The following is a 17,265-nucleotide window of genomic DNA, read 5'->3' on the forward strand; positions in this document are numbered from 1 at the left end:
ACATGTGACTGCACCCTTATGTAGATCACGTTCTACTTTAGTCTACTGTGATAGCCAAGTTGCCATGACAACATAAACCGCTGTATCTATCACTCCGCTGCTAAATGAGCAACCCATTTTGAACGCTGTGGCTTCTCTTTAAAGGCCAGCCATCATATATTACCTCAGTGAGAGGTTATTGTGCAGCAATGTGAACCAATATAGCATGGAAAGCGTCATTGTAGTCCTAACAATACCAGCCTACGAGCCATGAAATTCATCAAAATTGCACTTTTCATAGCACACAATGGCGAGAGACTATAGCCTCTATAGACTCTCTCTCTCTCCCTCTATATTGTCGCACTTTATATGTTGCACCTCAATGTTTCAGATCTTCAAACAAATGTAAATATTAAAAATGCAAGTGTCCTATCTTTTATATTTCTGTTGATAAAATAAAGCAAAATGGAAATATTTTACAGCGGCAAATGGTGAATAATGATGATTAATTAATTTAAAATTGTGATTAATTTGATAACATTTTTGAATCATTTGACAGCCCTAACATATAGGTATATACATTTCACTTTTGTGTCTCATAGCGGCTTTGGTGCATTCAAGGACCTTCAAAGAAAATTTTTAATCTCATGTTTTTGATGAAAAATACTATCGGTGAAGCATGAAGACATAAATATATACAGGTTATACACTATTTTTCAGAGAAATACATAAATGAAACAAGACACCCCCTCCCCCCACACACACACACAATCCACTATACTGTGCCTTTCAAGGGACTCATGTACACTTAATGCTTTGCCACAGGATCACCCGAAGGTCATGGCACTTTTATAGCGAGCAATCATGTCATCCTCATGCTGCTTATACGTATTATATATACTCTATACGCCGATAAAGCATTTTGATTTAGCATCCACACACAACATCTGAGGGATTTCAGGTTTTAATGTCTGATTTTAGAGGAACAAAGTGATGGAATGCATTGAAGTCACTGGTGAAGCATCACAGGAGGAGTAGCGTCACACGAGCACAAAATGTGTACATTTTGAAAGTGAGGCACGCATTTAGCCTGCGTATGCATGGACCGCACCGGCAATAACTAGCTAAGCTTTGGGAACTTTGACCTCACTGCAGAATATGGATTAAAGATTTATGTGCAGAGGGAATGGGGGCCAACGGGGTGACTAAAAAAAAAAAAAAAGAGTAGAGTAGAGAGGCACAAGAATGGTTATACAGTATATATTATATATATTGCCACCGGTGCAAGCAATGCATGACGTATTAGTAATTAAAACAAAAAAAAACAATGCATTTTTCTTACACAGCTATTAGCCAATACCAATAAAACCTCTGTAGATCTTTATAAAATATTATAGAAAAAACTACAGCCAATAAAAGCTGGATAGCTTTGACAGCAGTGTCTTGCGCTTGTTTCCATTTATAAAGGGTCCACGTCACGTAGGCACTACATGGTACAAAGAAGAGATGTTCAAAAGTGCTGCCAGGTTCTTCAGCTGACATTGGATCTATTACTACCGAGGGCACTTTAGCTTAGCACAAAAAAGCCAAACACAAGGTAATAAACTGATATTTTTGGCTTTTTTATGGGAAAATACACAAGAGGGGGGTTCTGTTGGCAGGAATCTGATAGTGCCGACATCTTTATTATGGTGCAGAAGTCCCAGCAGGAGGCTTCAATATCTGGCAAAAGAGAGCACATTATCATCATATTAAAATATACTAGCTGCATCCTTGTATGACCATAATATCAAATAAATGAGGGTGTGTACTAACTGTGCATACAAATACAAACAACTCAGTGCAGAGTGGTGCACATATTGAATTCAAGAAGGTCATAATAATGCAAAATAATAATACATTTCGAAATCATACATTAACCAATTTTAGCTCTAAAATATATAATATTAGAAGAAAAAGGTGATTTATTTTAAACAAATAGTTGTAATGTTATGAGAATTTTTGGGGATATGGTTTCAGGGAATAAAATCTTATTTTACAAGAATTAAAGCACACATTATGAGAACAATCCCGTCATAAAGAGTCATGGCCAAAAGTTTTAAGAATACTTTTTCACCAAATCTGCTGCTTATGTTTTTATGTAGGATATTTTCATAATGTTTTGAAGAGTGATAAGATGAATGGTAATGAATTGCAAAGTTGTCAAAATTAAATAAACCATTTCCACTGCATTTCAGCCCTGCCACAAAAGGACCACTTGACATCATGTACGTGATTCTATGTTTAACATCGGTGAGAGTGTTGACAAAGACAAACATCATCCTGACTGAGTGAGAATAACAGACTGCATGGGATCTCTATTGTTCTTCTGTTAACCATGGTTACCTGCAAGGAATCGTGCTGTCATCACAGCTTTGCTCAAAAAGGGCATCACAGGCAAGGATATTGCTGCTCGTGAGATTGCACCTCAATCAACCATTTATGAGATCATCAAAAACTTCAAGGAGGGAGGTTCAGTTGTTGAGAAGAAGGCTTCAGGGCCCTCAAGAAAGTCCAGCAAGCATCAGTACCGTCTCCGAAAGTTGATTTAGCTGTGGGATCGGGACCGGGACCGGGACCCCCCCAATGCAGCAGGTGTGGGCAGGCATGAGTGCATCTGAGAAGATGGCCTGGTTCAAGAAGGGCCAACAGAAGCAACTTCTCTTTCGGAAAAACATCAAGGACAGGCTGGAATTCTCCAGAAGATGCAGAGACTGGACTCCTGAAGTCTGGGAAAATCTCATTTTCTCTCATGAATTGTCTTTTTGATTGTTTGGGGCACCCGGCCCTGGGTCCTGCCACCAGTAAACCATCCCGAAATCACCCACAATGATGCCTAAGAACACAACCATGGATGAAGAATGGCACCACAATGCCCTCTAAGAACAACTTCCAACCATCCAAGAACGGTTTGGTGTCAAACTGAGCACCAAGCCATGAGGCAAAAGCAATAACCAAAACTCAAACATTGGCATCTTGTATCCATGGCCAGGACCTAAATCCCTTTGCCAACCTGTGGTCGATCCCCTAGAGGTGGAGGTGGGTATCTCATCTGATTCTCAAGACTTTGGCCATGACTGTAGTATTTAGACTATCAAATTAGGACTTCATCTCATGCAATCGTGTCTGTTTTTGTATAAAAAAACAAAAATTTGGGACAAAGACAATTTTGATAATTATTGATAATCAATTGATTGATAATCAATTTTGATCATTTTTGTTTTTTTCTCATAAAAGTACAACTATTTTTTTAACTTTACATAATAGACGTACCAGACCAAAAATTGGGTACACCAGCACAAATTATGATATGATATAAAGACTCTACCGCAAAGTTACATAAAAAGTACTGCTTGAAGGAATACCTCGCTGAACTCAGCGTTACTAGCAAAGAACTACAACTCTTGTACTGCATCCCCGGTACATTGTGCAAGTGTACCTATTGTTATGGCCTGACACTGAATGGACACAAACAAATGACGCAACGCTGAAGAAACCAGACTGAACAGCGACAACATGAGTACGAAAGCCGATGATGATGATGTTGAGCGCGTTTGAGAACACGTCACTGACCGCCAACGGTTACTCAGAAACGGGGGGGAGCTGAAACCGGATTGTCTTTCTGCTCAGAGGGAACGGCGAGGTAGTCGGTCCTGCAGGTACATTGGTAGAAAAACAGAGGGTCTGAAAGGCCCCTACATAGTCGGAGGTTTCATCATCATCATCATCATCATCATCATCATCATCATCATGCACATTTGCAATAGAATCTGCATAGCCTTAGAATGTGAGGAATTGTTTTATAAAGCATGACCTTTGCTAGCGAAGCACACATTTTAATAGATGCCATGAAGAGTAATGAGTAGCATGGCTAATATCTACCATTTGTAATGTTACAGCGCTGTCTTCCAAACGATGTGTGCATGGAATTCGCTAATAAAGGCAGCAGTTGTATCAGAAATGGACACCATTATTTCATTAGGAGAGCTGGAGCCTATTTTGCTTTTAAAGGTCCCCTATTATGCAAACTGGACTTTTTAATGCTCTTTCGACAATCGTATGTGTCCCTAGGACAGGGGTGGACAAACTGGGGATGTTCCGATACGATAATCCATGAGTGAAGTTGGCCGACACCAATACTGAAGACGATTAAGTCCCAGGCAGATCCCCTTCATCTCCCAGTTCTACATTACCCGGGTTGGTGGAGAAGATCTCTGTACGATCATCCCCTCCATTGGGTTATCAGCTTCCAATGAAGTGCAAAACGTCAAATCTTGCACTTTTTCAACGGGTTTTAACATTTCGATTTTTGAGTGTATGACAGATGGAATTGACGAGGGAGTCGATTGAAATGTTTTCTCCGCTTAATCCATTGTATATTTGCTATCTGGACAGAGAGGCATTGTGCAGTAAATCGTCTGCAAACATCTGGCACCAGCCTTAATCGTCGACGGCAAACACAAACGCCACAGCTCGCCATTGTTCCGCACGAGACATAAATTGTCTGTTAAAATGTTGTCAGTCAGGATTGACTGGCTTCGTCAACACAATGGCGATCCACGGGGGAGCTGACTACACAGGTACTCTTTTGGGGCTTTGTCAGCACTGACAAGGTGACGCACACATACTCGTCTCTGATGGAGCTGCAGCACGGTTGCCAGACGCGGTGGGGGGGGAAAAAAAGGATCATTCAGCAGACATTTATTCAGAGCTGTCGAGACAGCGTAAAGTGGAAAGACAGATTACTGTTACAGAAGGGTTACAAACAGATGCAGTGTGGACTCAATTACTTCCCTGTTCATCTGTCTGACTCCTTTTCCCCTTCAGCTCCTTCCTGTTCTTTCTCCACTCTTTGATTGCTTTAGTTCCCTCACTTTGTCACATTGGAAATGACTGATGTAATCAGTGGAAACTCAGGCAAAGGCAACAGCGATTGTGTAGTGATACAAAGTGGATGGCATGGGGGCGTACGGGCGATACTTGGCATGGATGGGCTGTAAAAAGTTATGTAGGCCATTTCAACAACTGTCTGGCAGCATGAATGATGTCCTTGTTTACAAAAGTATTTTGGACCCTGGAAAGCTGGAAAGAAACATATTTGAAAAGGGTCTTGGATAGGGTCGTCAACCAAAACAACAATACAGGCACAGTGGAGTATTTATCCATTACCACATTTAGGGGTGTTTAGGGGTGTTTAAGGGTGTTTAGGCACTATAAGTGAATTTAAAGTGAATTTTCACAAAGTGGGATTCCTAATTTATAAATTGAGTATTAAATATCTTATAGCTAGTGCATAAAAAAACTGTTTACAGTTTTCTACATACAGTTTTTGAAATTATTTGAGCCCTCTAGACATGAAATAACACCTCTGTGGTGACCTTTACACTTGTACTACCCAATATAGTAATACGGTATAGTATAATCAGAGAAAATATGCAATTTAAAATATAAATAAAACTTGTACTTGCTTGGGGAACGGAGTGACCGGCAGACAGGAAGTGACTAACAAGCATAACATATCAATAATATAATATATCAATTAACACATTTTGGAAAAAAACAGAAAAAGTGAAGACAAAAAAATAATTTAAGTGCAAAGTGGGGAAGAACGAAAGAATCTGAAAGAATCTGAATGAACCTGAAAGAACCTGAAAGAACCTGAAAGAACCTGAAATAACCTGAAAGAATGTAGGTAGGGTCAACCGAGACAGAGTGGGGCAGACTAATCTAATCGCAAAAAAGTGGACACTGAAAAAACAGAAAAAAATATAAAAGTATAAGACATCTGAGTTTTTGTGTTTGCATGCTTCCATGCGTCTTGGAGTGTCAAACAATAGCGTCTACAAAATATAGTGATTACAGTTTCGCTCTAATTAGTTTCAACCAGATTAACTAAAACAGTGTAGTAGAAATGATATGGACACTGCCCCCTGCTGGCCAGGAATGCAAACTACAGCATCTTCTGCATTTCTTTAGTTCTGGGATAAGACTGCCACGTCAGCTCACTTCTACAAGATGACTTTTTTTTCCATCCACCCCACTGATACTCACGCTGTGTCCTGCGTCTGCATGTCAGACCTGGAGATCTTCCGGTAGCAGTAGACCATTTCTATCAGCAGCCAGAAGGTCAAGAAGACCAGCAGCACATACATCATGACCTCCGAGTAGAGCGCTGCGGTGTCCAGACTGGCTGCAGGGAGCACAAACAAGAGGCAAGAAACGTGTTTTCTTTTCACAGATGAGATGATTACACCATCGTAACTCATGTGGACTACAGTATCATGCTCTTCAGTGGTTGGTTGGTTGATGCATGAACTTGGCTTCATTGGGAACATCTTCACAGTGCAATGAGATCAATACAAGAGCTGTGCCAAATCCCATTGAAATACTGTATTTATCATTGCTGTTGCTGCAAACACTGAGATGTACGTCTCATATTTTGCCCTTGCACATAGAAAAAGACAATGATCACTGGATAGAAGCAGATCTTTTTGGAAACAGGTCTTGCATTGCCCATGCCACACACAGTACAACCTCGGATGTAGAAGGTAGCTTGTGAAGTGTATCATTTTCAAAAACTGACCAAACTCCATTGTGACACCAATGGTTAAAAAACTCCACAAGTTACCTTTTAAACATGATATTAGATGAATGATGTGCAGTCACAGTGGCGTTCAGGGTGTGTGTGTAATTTGGAAGCTTGTATCGAATGTAAATTTGTCTCCTGAAGTCATCTTTTCATCTAAACCTGCCACTGTGAACCACCGCGAGTGCAATATCCCACACAGCCTGCTGACCGCACAGCCGGTCCAGCTTTCACTTTGTGTGCAGCTTCTGCAAATAGAGCCGATCACTGTAAAGCAATCCCTCGCATGGGGAAGTGCATGGTAATGTTTGCCATGAGCTAATCCATTCCACTACAAGGCACATCATTACTGGAACATAATACGCGACTATCGGGGACAGTACATTGTGAAATTTGAGCGTAGAAGTGGAATGTGAAGGGGGAGCCTTTAAGGGGAAAAACACAAACTGAAGGGGTTATTTTTGCCTTGAGCAGTTACGTATCGAGCAGATCCTGCTATTTGCTGGTCTTCGTATCGAGGCGGGTCATTGAGACCAGTACTTTGACACCCCATCAAAGATTGAATTATAATGCTGCATTGAGGCACTACCGTACGATACGCTCGCTCACCTCTGGGACAATTTTCACATTTTTTGGTGAAAATTTTGGTGAAATACGTATATTTTTACAATTTTCATTACTGTAACATTCTGCTTATTCTACAGGGTGACATGACTCAGGGGGTAGAGTTGTTGTTTTTCAACTCAATGGTTGCTGGTTCGAGCCTCCATCCCATTGTTATCCTTCAACTTATTTATCCATTTCAACATTGGATCTACTCGATCCAACAGCTGGAAAATCATTTTACAGTTTCAATTACTGTAACATTCCTCTTATTCTACCGGGTGACGTAGCTCAGGTTGATTGGTTTTCTCTAAACCGGATGGTTGCTGATTCTATCCTCAGTTGGTGAAGAGATTTCAACATATGTTGTTGTTGTGACCTCTTGGATGAGTTGTCATTGCGCTCTTGGGGTCATTTTGGTTGGCCGGCCACTCTTGGGAAGGTTTGCAACCTTTCCATGTTTTTGCCATTTGTGGATAATGGCTCACAAAGCTTTAGATACGGCTTTATAACCTGTTTTAGACTGATAGCGCTCAATTCCCGTATTCCCGTCGCTCCGGAGTATAAGTCGCACAACGCCAAAAATGCATAATTAGGTAGAAAAAAAGCATACATACGTCTCACTGGAGTATAAGTCACAGTTTTTGCGGGTAATTCATTTTATGACCAAAGCAGACATTACGTCCTCTTTGAAGGCATTGAAGGCTGAATAGGTGTAATATAAGCTAACACAATGGTTATTCAGCTACACAAAAATAAACAGAAAAGGTGTCCAGTGTTTATGTAACATAAACAGTTTTTTTCATTTATAAGTCGCTCTGGAGTATAAGTCGCAGGAACAGCCAACCTATGAAAAAAAGTTTTTACGATAAAAACGGGAGGCAGTCACTTTTTCACTCTTTCAATAAAAAGTTTCATTTAAAAACTGCAGTTTGTGTTCAGTTGTGTTGTCATTGACTAATATTTAAATGTCTTTGATGATCTGAAAAAGGGTTAGGAAAGGAACCAAACGTATGCTCAACTGTTATGCTACACATTTTATGTTTTACTATCACATATTTCTAGAGTGGATGAAATGTTATCTTGAAAATGCCTATTTATGTAGAAAAAAATAAAATGAATTACATACTAATTAATTATATATATATATTTATTATTTTTTTTACCATAAATTCGCAAATTTGTCTGGGTCAAATGTGCTGGCATCCACCGTATTGTAAGCCAGATACTCTTTACCAATGTGATGATATCCAATACAAGAGCTGTACTGATGTGTCAACAGGCATCCCTAATGTTGTGACCCGTGACGGTGTTGTAAATAAATGTATTGCACTGTATAGTCACTGTGGAATGAAGCATTCAGCAAGCCAAGAAAGCATGAAGCAAAATACATTACCCCTTTTTAAAAGAAAGCAGAGACAAAGGGCAGACAAAACAAGACACACAATTAATCCTTCAGTTGTCAACGTGGCCACAAAAGGACTCCTTCACACTGATGCATGTCATATCTGAAATACTGAGAATGTTGGATACAACGCAGTATGATCACATGATTAGTACACGTTTTATGTATGCACAGTGAAACAGCCAAAGATTTCATTTATCAGGTTGTCATCTTTTCATGTTTCTAACAATGAACAAATAAATTGTAGGCACTGGCTGGCTTTGCTTGATACTTGGCGGCTTTCCCAGGAGACGAAGTAGTCCTTATTTCTAACCGTTTTGGGCTGTCTGGTTGCCACTTGTATGGATTTAAAGCGCGTATTCGCTGATATTAAGTCACTTGGGGAGGTTGATTGCTATTGCAGGTCTACATTTTATGGATATACACTACCGCTCAAAAGTTTGGGATCACTTGCAAATTTCTTTGTTTTCCAAAAAAAAACACATTTTCATGCATTTCACAAATTTTTTTTTCCATTTCACAAACATTTTTTATTCATTTCACAAACAATTAAAATGAATCAGATGATTTTCAAAGAAGGATCTCCATTTTTGCATAGAGGCCTACTATCAACAACTGTCAGTCCTCTGCATCAATCTCCTGGTATGGCTGCTAATCCAAGTTCATCATTTTATCAGGCTAATAGATGATTAGAAAAGCCATCTAAAAATCTAAACTAAAACTAAAATCTCTTACCATGCTGTTAACTACTCCAGAGCAGCACAAACTGGGTCTAACAAGGACAGAAAAACGATACACAACTATGCCAGAAGACAAATATCTGAGAGTGTGTAGTTAAAGGCGCATCACAGGTCGTCACCTGGCAGTTGCACTAAATAGTAGCCATCAAACACCAGTGTCAGTATCAACAGTGAAGCGGCGACTTCAGGATGCTGGACTTCATAGCAGGACTGCCAAGAAAAAGCCATATCTCAGACTGAACAAAAAAATGTCCAAGTGATCCCAAACTTTTGAGCGGAAGTGTAAATGGACTAACAACAGATGGATAAATCCTAGTCAAGTGGTAATTTAACTGTTCCCTTACTCCAGAATAACAAGGTATTATCCCGTCCATTCATTTGTGATATCTTCCGTCATCCTCCAACAACCAGGCTAACGTACGGCCGGACAAACAAACACAGTGTGCTCTGTGCTTAAGTTTAACGTTGGAGTGAAGGAACTCTTCACTTCATCAGCTCCGCTCCAGCGTTATCTCTCAGCACTGCACTTGTGACGGTGACAACCCTTGAAGAGGCAGATAACGCCATCCTAAAATCCGAATGCCACTCTGAAAATAACCCCTGTAATCAGAGCTGGTTCCAGCACAAAAAGAAAGTGTTATGCCGCACCTTCCTCTTTCACCTTCAGCGTGATGTTCTTCATCATGAAAGCCGACGGAGTGAAGGAGCCAAACTCGAACTCGCGGAGCACGTGACACTCGTAGACGCCGCTGTCGTTGTAGGTGACGTTGAGGATGCTGATGGAGATGTCTTGCAAGTCCTGGCTGCCATTCCACGCCAGGCGGCCTTTAAACGGCCCGTCCACCTCCACTGGAAGGTCAACCTCGTACTTATAGATCTAAAAAACAGGCCAACATCTGTTTTGGAGCTTTTCGTTGTACAAAAAAAACCCAACCCAATCAGTTTAGCAAACTTGAACCCACAAGGGTTTTGTCGTTTTCGCCTTGGTTTTTTTCCACCTTCGGCATGTAGTACCAGTCCACATGGGTCTTGGCTTTCACCTCCTCACGTTTCATGCAGGAAATGCACGTCAGCTTCATCCTTTTTCCTAGAACGGCCTCCGTCTCTGATGGGATGTCCACGCATACCGGCTGGCACAGGTCAACTGAAAAGGAAATGATGGCACGATTAGCCTAGCCGCTAAAAAAGGTAAACATAGCACTGGATCACCATATTTGTCCATCCCTTGATAAACAGCTGGGGGGATGAATGTTCACTGTAAAAAATCCCACAGTTAGACGGGGGCATCGTAGGTGTTAGCAACACTAGCACAGTTATGTTAGCTACAGTGATAGCCAGGGGCAGGGGGGCTTAGCCCCCTGGAGATGCACAGGATAAGAATGAATGTAGTAGACATCCAAAAAATCAAACAAAAACAAATAAGGAACAAGAACCGGGATATAACTTTCCCACTTTTGGACAGATTTAGTAGAGATACTCAATTGTTTTAGGCCACCATTAAATTTACACAAGTACACACAATCTACACTGCAAAACCAGTGGACAGTGATCATTTTAAAATAATCATTATTATATTATTAATTAGCCTATTATCATTACTATCATCATTACTCTTCTTCTGATTATTACTACTACTACTAGTAGTAGTAGTAGGCTAGTATTAGCCTGCTTATTGGCTTGCTTATTAGCCTGCTTTTGCCCTATTGTATAACATTTGTCAGACATTTTTTTGTAAAAAAAAAAATTCTATATAAAATATCTAATTATTTAGGGGGGCATTTTCTCCCATAATCTCTCACAAACATTTCACAAAGAGGCATGCTATCTCCTGGCTGAGGCGTCCAGCCTTCTACCCAAACCAGACCGATACATAAACAGTTACAGGAGTCATTGGGAGCGTCTCCACAGCAGGAATAGGGGAACGAGGAACGGGGACCCCGAACCTTAGCTGGGGAACTGATCATGCTAGCCAGCGCTGGCATTGCAATTGTTTGTATTTACTCATTTTTAAATCGAATCGTAAACCTTACATAAGACTGTTAGCATTGGTTGACAGCTGGTAGAACAAAAGAATCTGTGTAGACTCCGCCCTGCTCAGAGCTAAGAGGGTAGGTCTTTAATATCATCATATCCCATCTGTAGAACTGAAGTTGGTTTAAAGCAATTTGGGTGAAATTGACCGTGGCAGGGGCGCTGCTGATTCAGTCTCAACTAGCCTGCTGTCTAAAGAAGTGCAACGTGAAGTTCTTAGTAGTAATAGCAGTCAAGCATCACCTCTTGGGCTGAAGCATCGGGAAGTCGGACTCCCGTGTTCCTGAGTGTGACTTTCCATATTGCTGTAGATCCATGAATTACCCGTTTATCTTTCATCTTTCAACGATTTGTGGGCTTTTTGCACTCTTCCTCTCAGTGGTTGCATTATGGAATGATGGAATCAATGTTGTCACAGCCTGCCCGGGGGGGCTTTGGCTTATATAAGAGAACTGTACCCAGTCACACAAAGCCCCGGACAGAGTCTGCTGCTGCCACATTTCACTTTAGAGCACATCTCTCTTTGCCTATGGAATTATTTTCTTTTCCACGCATCCTCCTCACTTTATTCTGCCTCCTATTATTTAGCCGTCACATTTGTATGCACCCATTAGTTTTTGTTCGGCTTTTTCTACGCCACCTACACAAATGTCCTCCCACCCCCGCGACAGCAAATACTAATGGGCAGAAGCCATCATTAGTGCTTACTGGCCTGGACGATCTTGGATTGGTGATCAAGTATTGCGGATCAAGGCTCTCCCGATGCTCACAGAGCTGGAAAATTGAGTGGACGTCACTTTAATGCTTGCTGAGGTTTGGCATTTGCTCCAAATTGGATTCAGTGGAGACTGTTGGCCTGCTGCACTCCGCTATAGGCCAGACTTAGTTTCATTTGATTGGACGGTAACAGTAAGTCCGATCATTCGTATTGACGGAGTATTCAACATGATTAAGCTGTCAACCTTACAATCATGGAAATAAAAGTGAGTCGGTTCTGGATCCTAAAAATATGAACACAAAGTGTCCTCAGAGGAGGTAGAGTACAAATAAAGATAATAGCAATACTAGAACCCAAAGAAAAATAGTGAAAAGCCACACAAAAATACAGAACAAAAAAACATGACTAGAAAAAGGCTAAATGGAGAAAAAAGGCAGACGAAGAAAAACACTGATGGAAAAGCCAAGCAGGAAATAATTAGCCCTTACAAAGAACCACAACACCACCAAATAAGCCGGCAGAAACATACCAAGAACATGCTACAGTGAAAGCCAGAGAGCAGATAAATGGAATGAACAACACACTGAGGAAGCTGAGGACAATCTGGTAACGAGCGAGGCCTGCTGCCTTGCTTAAGAAGGCTGAGTGAGTGATTAGCCGCAGGTGCGTACAAGAAACTCCGCCTCCTGCAGGGCGGCAGTGCACTGCAAAGGCTCGGCAGGCACGAAGCAGCAGAACACAGAACATGACGACAAAAAGTCCAGTGAGGCACATATACGTTTTATTCTGTTTTATCAAAAATCACAAATAATTTGTTTTGTCTGTTTAATTTATCATTTATTTAAGTACCACATCAGATTTTATTTGACATTTTTTTCTAGTGTTTTTTATCCAGCAATTTATTTAGCGAGCTGCCGTAATATTCATTGAATATTCCAAGTCACAAATAATGAGTTGTCTTTGATTGATTATTGATTTAGGCTGTCAACCGTAGTCAAAATCAAATCAAATAAATTAAATTAAAGTCAAGCGTTATCCTTTTTTTATACTATTTTATTTTATCATTAATTAGAAATACATTTCTACTTAATGTTTTATTCTGTTTCAGTTTACATATACTTTAACTAGACATTAATTAAGTACTAATACTTTTTAAAGCTTTTACTTTACTCTGAAAAAGACTCACTGCCCCACTGGAGTTGCTGTATTTGTTTTAATGACAATATGAAACTTTGGTAAGATCAGTCAAAGCGACTCGAAAAATAGAAGCCATATTTGCAATCACGTCTATAGTTACTTTTGAGCCAAGAGAAATGGGTTTTTAAGTATATATCAATCGATCTATGAAGTATCTATCTCTTTAAAGCATCTAGGACAGCGTTCCCTCGCTACTTTGCGGTTTTTTTTATTGCAATTGCATGTGAAGAGGTTGTGTTCTGCGTCCTTGTGGTGTATTAGAGTGATCTATCACTGCTCTGTTTTATGTGGCTGTTATAGTGTTTACTACTACCAGTAGAGGATGCTGTATATGTGTGAGTCTGAGTAAAGCTGTCGTCCCTCCACCTCTTCTCAGTATGCCAAGCCGGCTAAATATACAGGGTGATTGAAAAGTAACTCCCTAGAGGGAGTAATTGGGAGTTACTTTTCAATCAGTCTCCTTCATACAGTACCGCCGTTTGTCTTCTTGCTAGCGATTCCTATTGCTGAAGAAAGGCTGAAGTTAAGCTGCTGTGGGCACCTTTAGAGAATACTGTCAATGAATCTTGGTTCATGGAGGACGATAAGGAGGAATACAATACTACATGAGCATTAGGTTTTAACAAGGATACACAAACGCTACAGCCAAACGGCGCCAGGAGGCATAGTCAGAGTGTAGTACGTGTGAGTCACTTATTAATTTCTTGTGTCCAACCTGGTTGGTTGATCATTAAATTTCAAACCAGATGTGAACTTTGAGGGTTTAAAGAAGAGAGATATGTGAGAAAATGTTAATGGCTGTCTGATGTTAATTTTTTTTCATCATGTATGGTGAGGGTTTTACAGCCTTAAAACATATACGTACAATCATTGTAGGAAAATAAAGTTGGCTACTTCACGGATTTCCCTTATTGCAGGCTATTTTTGGAGGGAGTGGGGGGCTATCCCGTGACAAAGCATGAACACTGGATGTGCACGGCTGATGTGTTTCTTCTTGAATTAAAGCTAACAATTTACACTTTAAAGTTTACGCCCATCTTTGAAATTGTATTTCACATTAATGCATAAAGACAGCAAAATCCAAACACAATTCTTCCGTGTTCGTACTTACCCATACAAACCAAAAGCAGCAAAGTTGTCAGATGAATTCCGCCCGGAAGTCTTTGCATGTTCATCTCTTTCCTGGTGGCACAGGAGCTCAAGATGACTCTTCTCTTTTGGCAGGAGACTCCCACTGTCCCACAGTCAATTACGAGTGTGTTGTCCCTGAAGACACTTCAGAACCGAGGACAGCGCCTCTCCTCGGTCGCTGACTTCCGTCCTCGAGGCTGAAAATCACAACCTCCTTCTTCTGGTTGACCGGAAATCTCTTTTCACCGTAAACGACGCGACTTTTACGCTAAACGGAGGCGCCATACATCGTCTAACTTCATTATTTCTATCATGAAGTCAACTTAAGGGTGCTCACCGTAGCTCGGTCAATCAGTGGGCATTATTCCAAAAAGCGACGACCTGTGGATTCTCTCCAACCTTCTTGTCGTCTACTGATATTAGCACTCCACACACAACAACAACATTCATGAAATGCAATAATTAGTCCCGGGATAACAACAATAGCGCTTGTTTAAAGTCAAATCGCCCCCATTTAAAGGAGGACATTTCCCTCGCGCGGCTTTCCTTTCTCTCTTCCTTTTGTTTTGCCACTTAACCACACGAGTGCGCAAGCGCGAGAGACTCCCACCTACACTGACTGTGTTTACTGAGTGCCATTTCCAAGTCAGCTGGGCCTGTTTGCATGACATATTGGCTTTAAATATTTGGAAAGTTATAACAAATAACCCACTGCAGCCTACAATAACAATGACAAACGGAATCTAAAATCAATAATTTAAATATAATAATAAGCATCTTTGTTTCTTTCTTTTGACTTTTTTTTCCTGGTTACGGATTCGAACCCGTGGCGTCCGCTCCATTGCATTTTGTTTGTGCTGGCGTCCATGGAGTGAAAACTGAGGGTATATTGTAGTACATGTACTGCATAATGACAAATATACTTTTGAACAGTTGTTCAATGTTATATAACTTTAACGTCATCTGATTTAGCTTTAGACATTTCATTTGTTGCAGATTACAGCTTGTTCAGGAATGCCCTCCAAAAGCTAAATATTAGTAATAATAACAATAATAATAATGATATATTTCATGAAGAAAAAATTAAAATTAAAATTAAAATTAAAATTAAAATTAAAATTAAAATTAAAATTAAAATTAAAATTAAAATTAAAATTAAAATTAAATTATTTTTTTAATTAATTTGTTATACAAAAACCTGATCTTCCCTTCCGTCCAAAGACTGTAAATTACCCTTGGGTGTGAATGTGAGTGTGAATGGTCGCCTGTCTGCACTGCATATGTCATCTATGATTGACAGGTGACAGGTGATCAGTCCAGTGTGTCATCTTACTAGTAGTAGCATAGTTATTTAGCAGTAATCTTATAGTTCTACATACAAACCTATTTCTTTAAGACACAGTAGATGCGGATTAGTGCGGTGTGTCATGATGCAATCTGTCAACTCTGTGTCCCCCCACCCCCCACCCCCCAAAAAGGATACGGCAATGTTGAAGTGTTCTCTGGAGCTGCAATGACCTCATTGTTCATGATTGTTTAATCTGTCAGCTAATCTACGTGAAGTCATGGCGGGACTGAGAACAGATCAGGAATCGGACGTTTCACTGTTTCTATTTTTAGCTCTCATTCTGAGCTGCAAAAAGGCGAGAAACTGCTGACGTGTGCATTGCCGTGTTTCAACATGAGGACCAAAAATGCGCCTAAGTGCACTCTTGTGTTAAATCAGCAGCAGCAGGCCGGGGGACTAAATATGACAGCCACATCCTGGAGATACAGGAACCATAGCAACAGCGATGCGGTGATGCCATGGTGACCAGAAGGAGGCCCTGCTTGGTGACAGCATACGCACACTGTGGAAGCAGCCTCGCACAGCAAGTAGAGACGTTTACAATGAAAGATGAAGCCCGCTGTGAATCTCAGCAGGTGTGCAGATTGTTGCTGATGAGACCGGAGTAGAAGATGAGTTGAATCAACAGTTCACTCTTGGCTGAACAAGAAAAAAAAAATGATGTTGACAACTCCATCGGCCTCCTCGGTGAATGTCTCTAACTGCTGTGGCTCACCGCATGCTCATGTATGTTCCCTTCAGCAGATTTCCAGGGATTTGGAAGGATTTCAAGATTATAACATGATTACAGCACACATGTCGGGTAAGAGTGAAATGTAAATCTCATGCTGGGAAAGCTGGGAATAAGGACTAAGGTAAATACAGCTCATCAACGACGGCGACGACATGAAAATGAACACACAACCAACACAGCATGAGATTGGTCCACCAACATTTTAGGTCCACACATCAGGAAACCCTGACGGCGGAAAGGCTATCAAGAGGTCAGCAATGTTGTGTTTATGGTGTCAGTTATTCCAGTAATCCCTCGTTTATTGCAGTCAATTGTTTCCAGACCAGACCGGAATTTCCACAAAGTAAGATTCATTATCTTTAAATGGAATATTTTCATAGCTAGCATAGTAAACCTGTGTACAACTTCTAAATATAGTTTTTAGCATTATTAGAGCCCTCTACAGATGAAATAACACCCCATATCTGCCTTTACACCCATGATACCCGATATAGTAGACATAATAATAAAAAAATAAGCCATTTAAGACTTATGCTTGTGTCGGCACAGTAAATGCGTTCTGATGCTAGGTGAGTTTAGTTGAGGAGGGCGGACAGGAAGTGACATCAGCGGTGCAGAGTTGACTTTCAGCGCATGTTTGTGAGTTTTGTGCCTATCGTGGGATAAATCATTTATTCATCCCTGCAATAAGCCCTCTAGTTGCAGATTCTGGTGCTTGTGTGTCAACTCTGCGGTCACATTACTGACACCTAGTG

General features: G+C 40.6%; 1 protein-coding gene across 5 annotated transcripts; it reads right to left on the reverse strand.

Annotated features, from left to right (window-relative positions):
- Positions 1-581: 581 nt before the first annotated feature.
- Positions 582-14,998, reverse strand: scn3b (sodium channel, voltage-gated, type III, beta). Of its 5 annotated transcripts, XM_058080635.1 has the most exons (7): positions 14,767-14,998; positions 14,410-14,480; positions 10,315-10,496; positions 10,001-10,229; positions 6,070-6,208; positions 3,592-3,671; positions 586-1,701 (listed from the first exon to the last, which is right to left on the reverse strand). In XM_058080635.1, exons 2-6 carry the CDS (start codon positions 14,471-14,473, stop codon positions 3,605-3,607), a joined length of 681 nt encoding a protein of 226 aa, XP_057936618.1. In that variant the 5' UTR covers positions 14,474-14,480; positions 14,767-14,998; the 3' UTR covers positions 586-1,701; positions 3,592-3,604. The 5 variants fall into 5 exon arrangements, with proteins under 5 accessions (XP_057936622.1, XP_057936618.1, XP_057936621.1 ...); XM_058080639.1 differs by lacking the exons at positions 14,410-14,480; positions 14,767-14,998 and adding an exon at positions 12,092-12,425 and having other exon boundaries at positions 582-1,701; XM_058080638.1 differs by lacking the exons at positions 14,410-14,480; positions 14,767-14,998 and adding an exon at positions 12,631-12,700.
- Between the last annotated feature and the right edge of the window lie 2,267 nt (positions 14,999-17,265).

This window comes from Doryrhamphus excisus, chromosome 8, assembly GCF_030265055.1.
Source record: "Doryrhamphus excisus isolate RoL2022-K1 chromosome 8, RoL_Dexc_1.0, whole genome shotgun sequence".
In the NCBI taxonomy this organism is placed as follows: Eukaryota; Metazoa; Chordata; class Actinopteri; order Syngnathiformes; family Syngnathidae; genus Doryrhamphus; species Doryrhamphus excisus.

Coding starts and splice junctions, on each gene's coding strand:
- scn3b (XM_058080635.1), bottom strand. CDS start 14,473: ATGAACATGCAAAGACTTCCGGGCGGAATTCATCTGACAACTTTGCTG. Junction 10,230..10,314: donor GCGAAAACGACAAAACCCTT/GTGGGTTCAAGT, acceptor CCTGTTTTTTAG/ATCTATAAGTACGAGGTTGA. Junction 6,209..10,000: donor GCTGAAGGTGAAAGAGGAAG/GTGCGGCATAAC, acceptor TGCTCCCTGCAG/CCAGTCTGGACACCGCAGCG.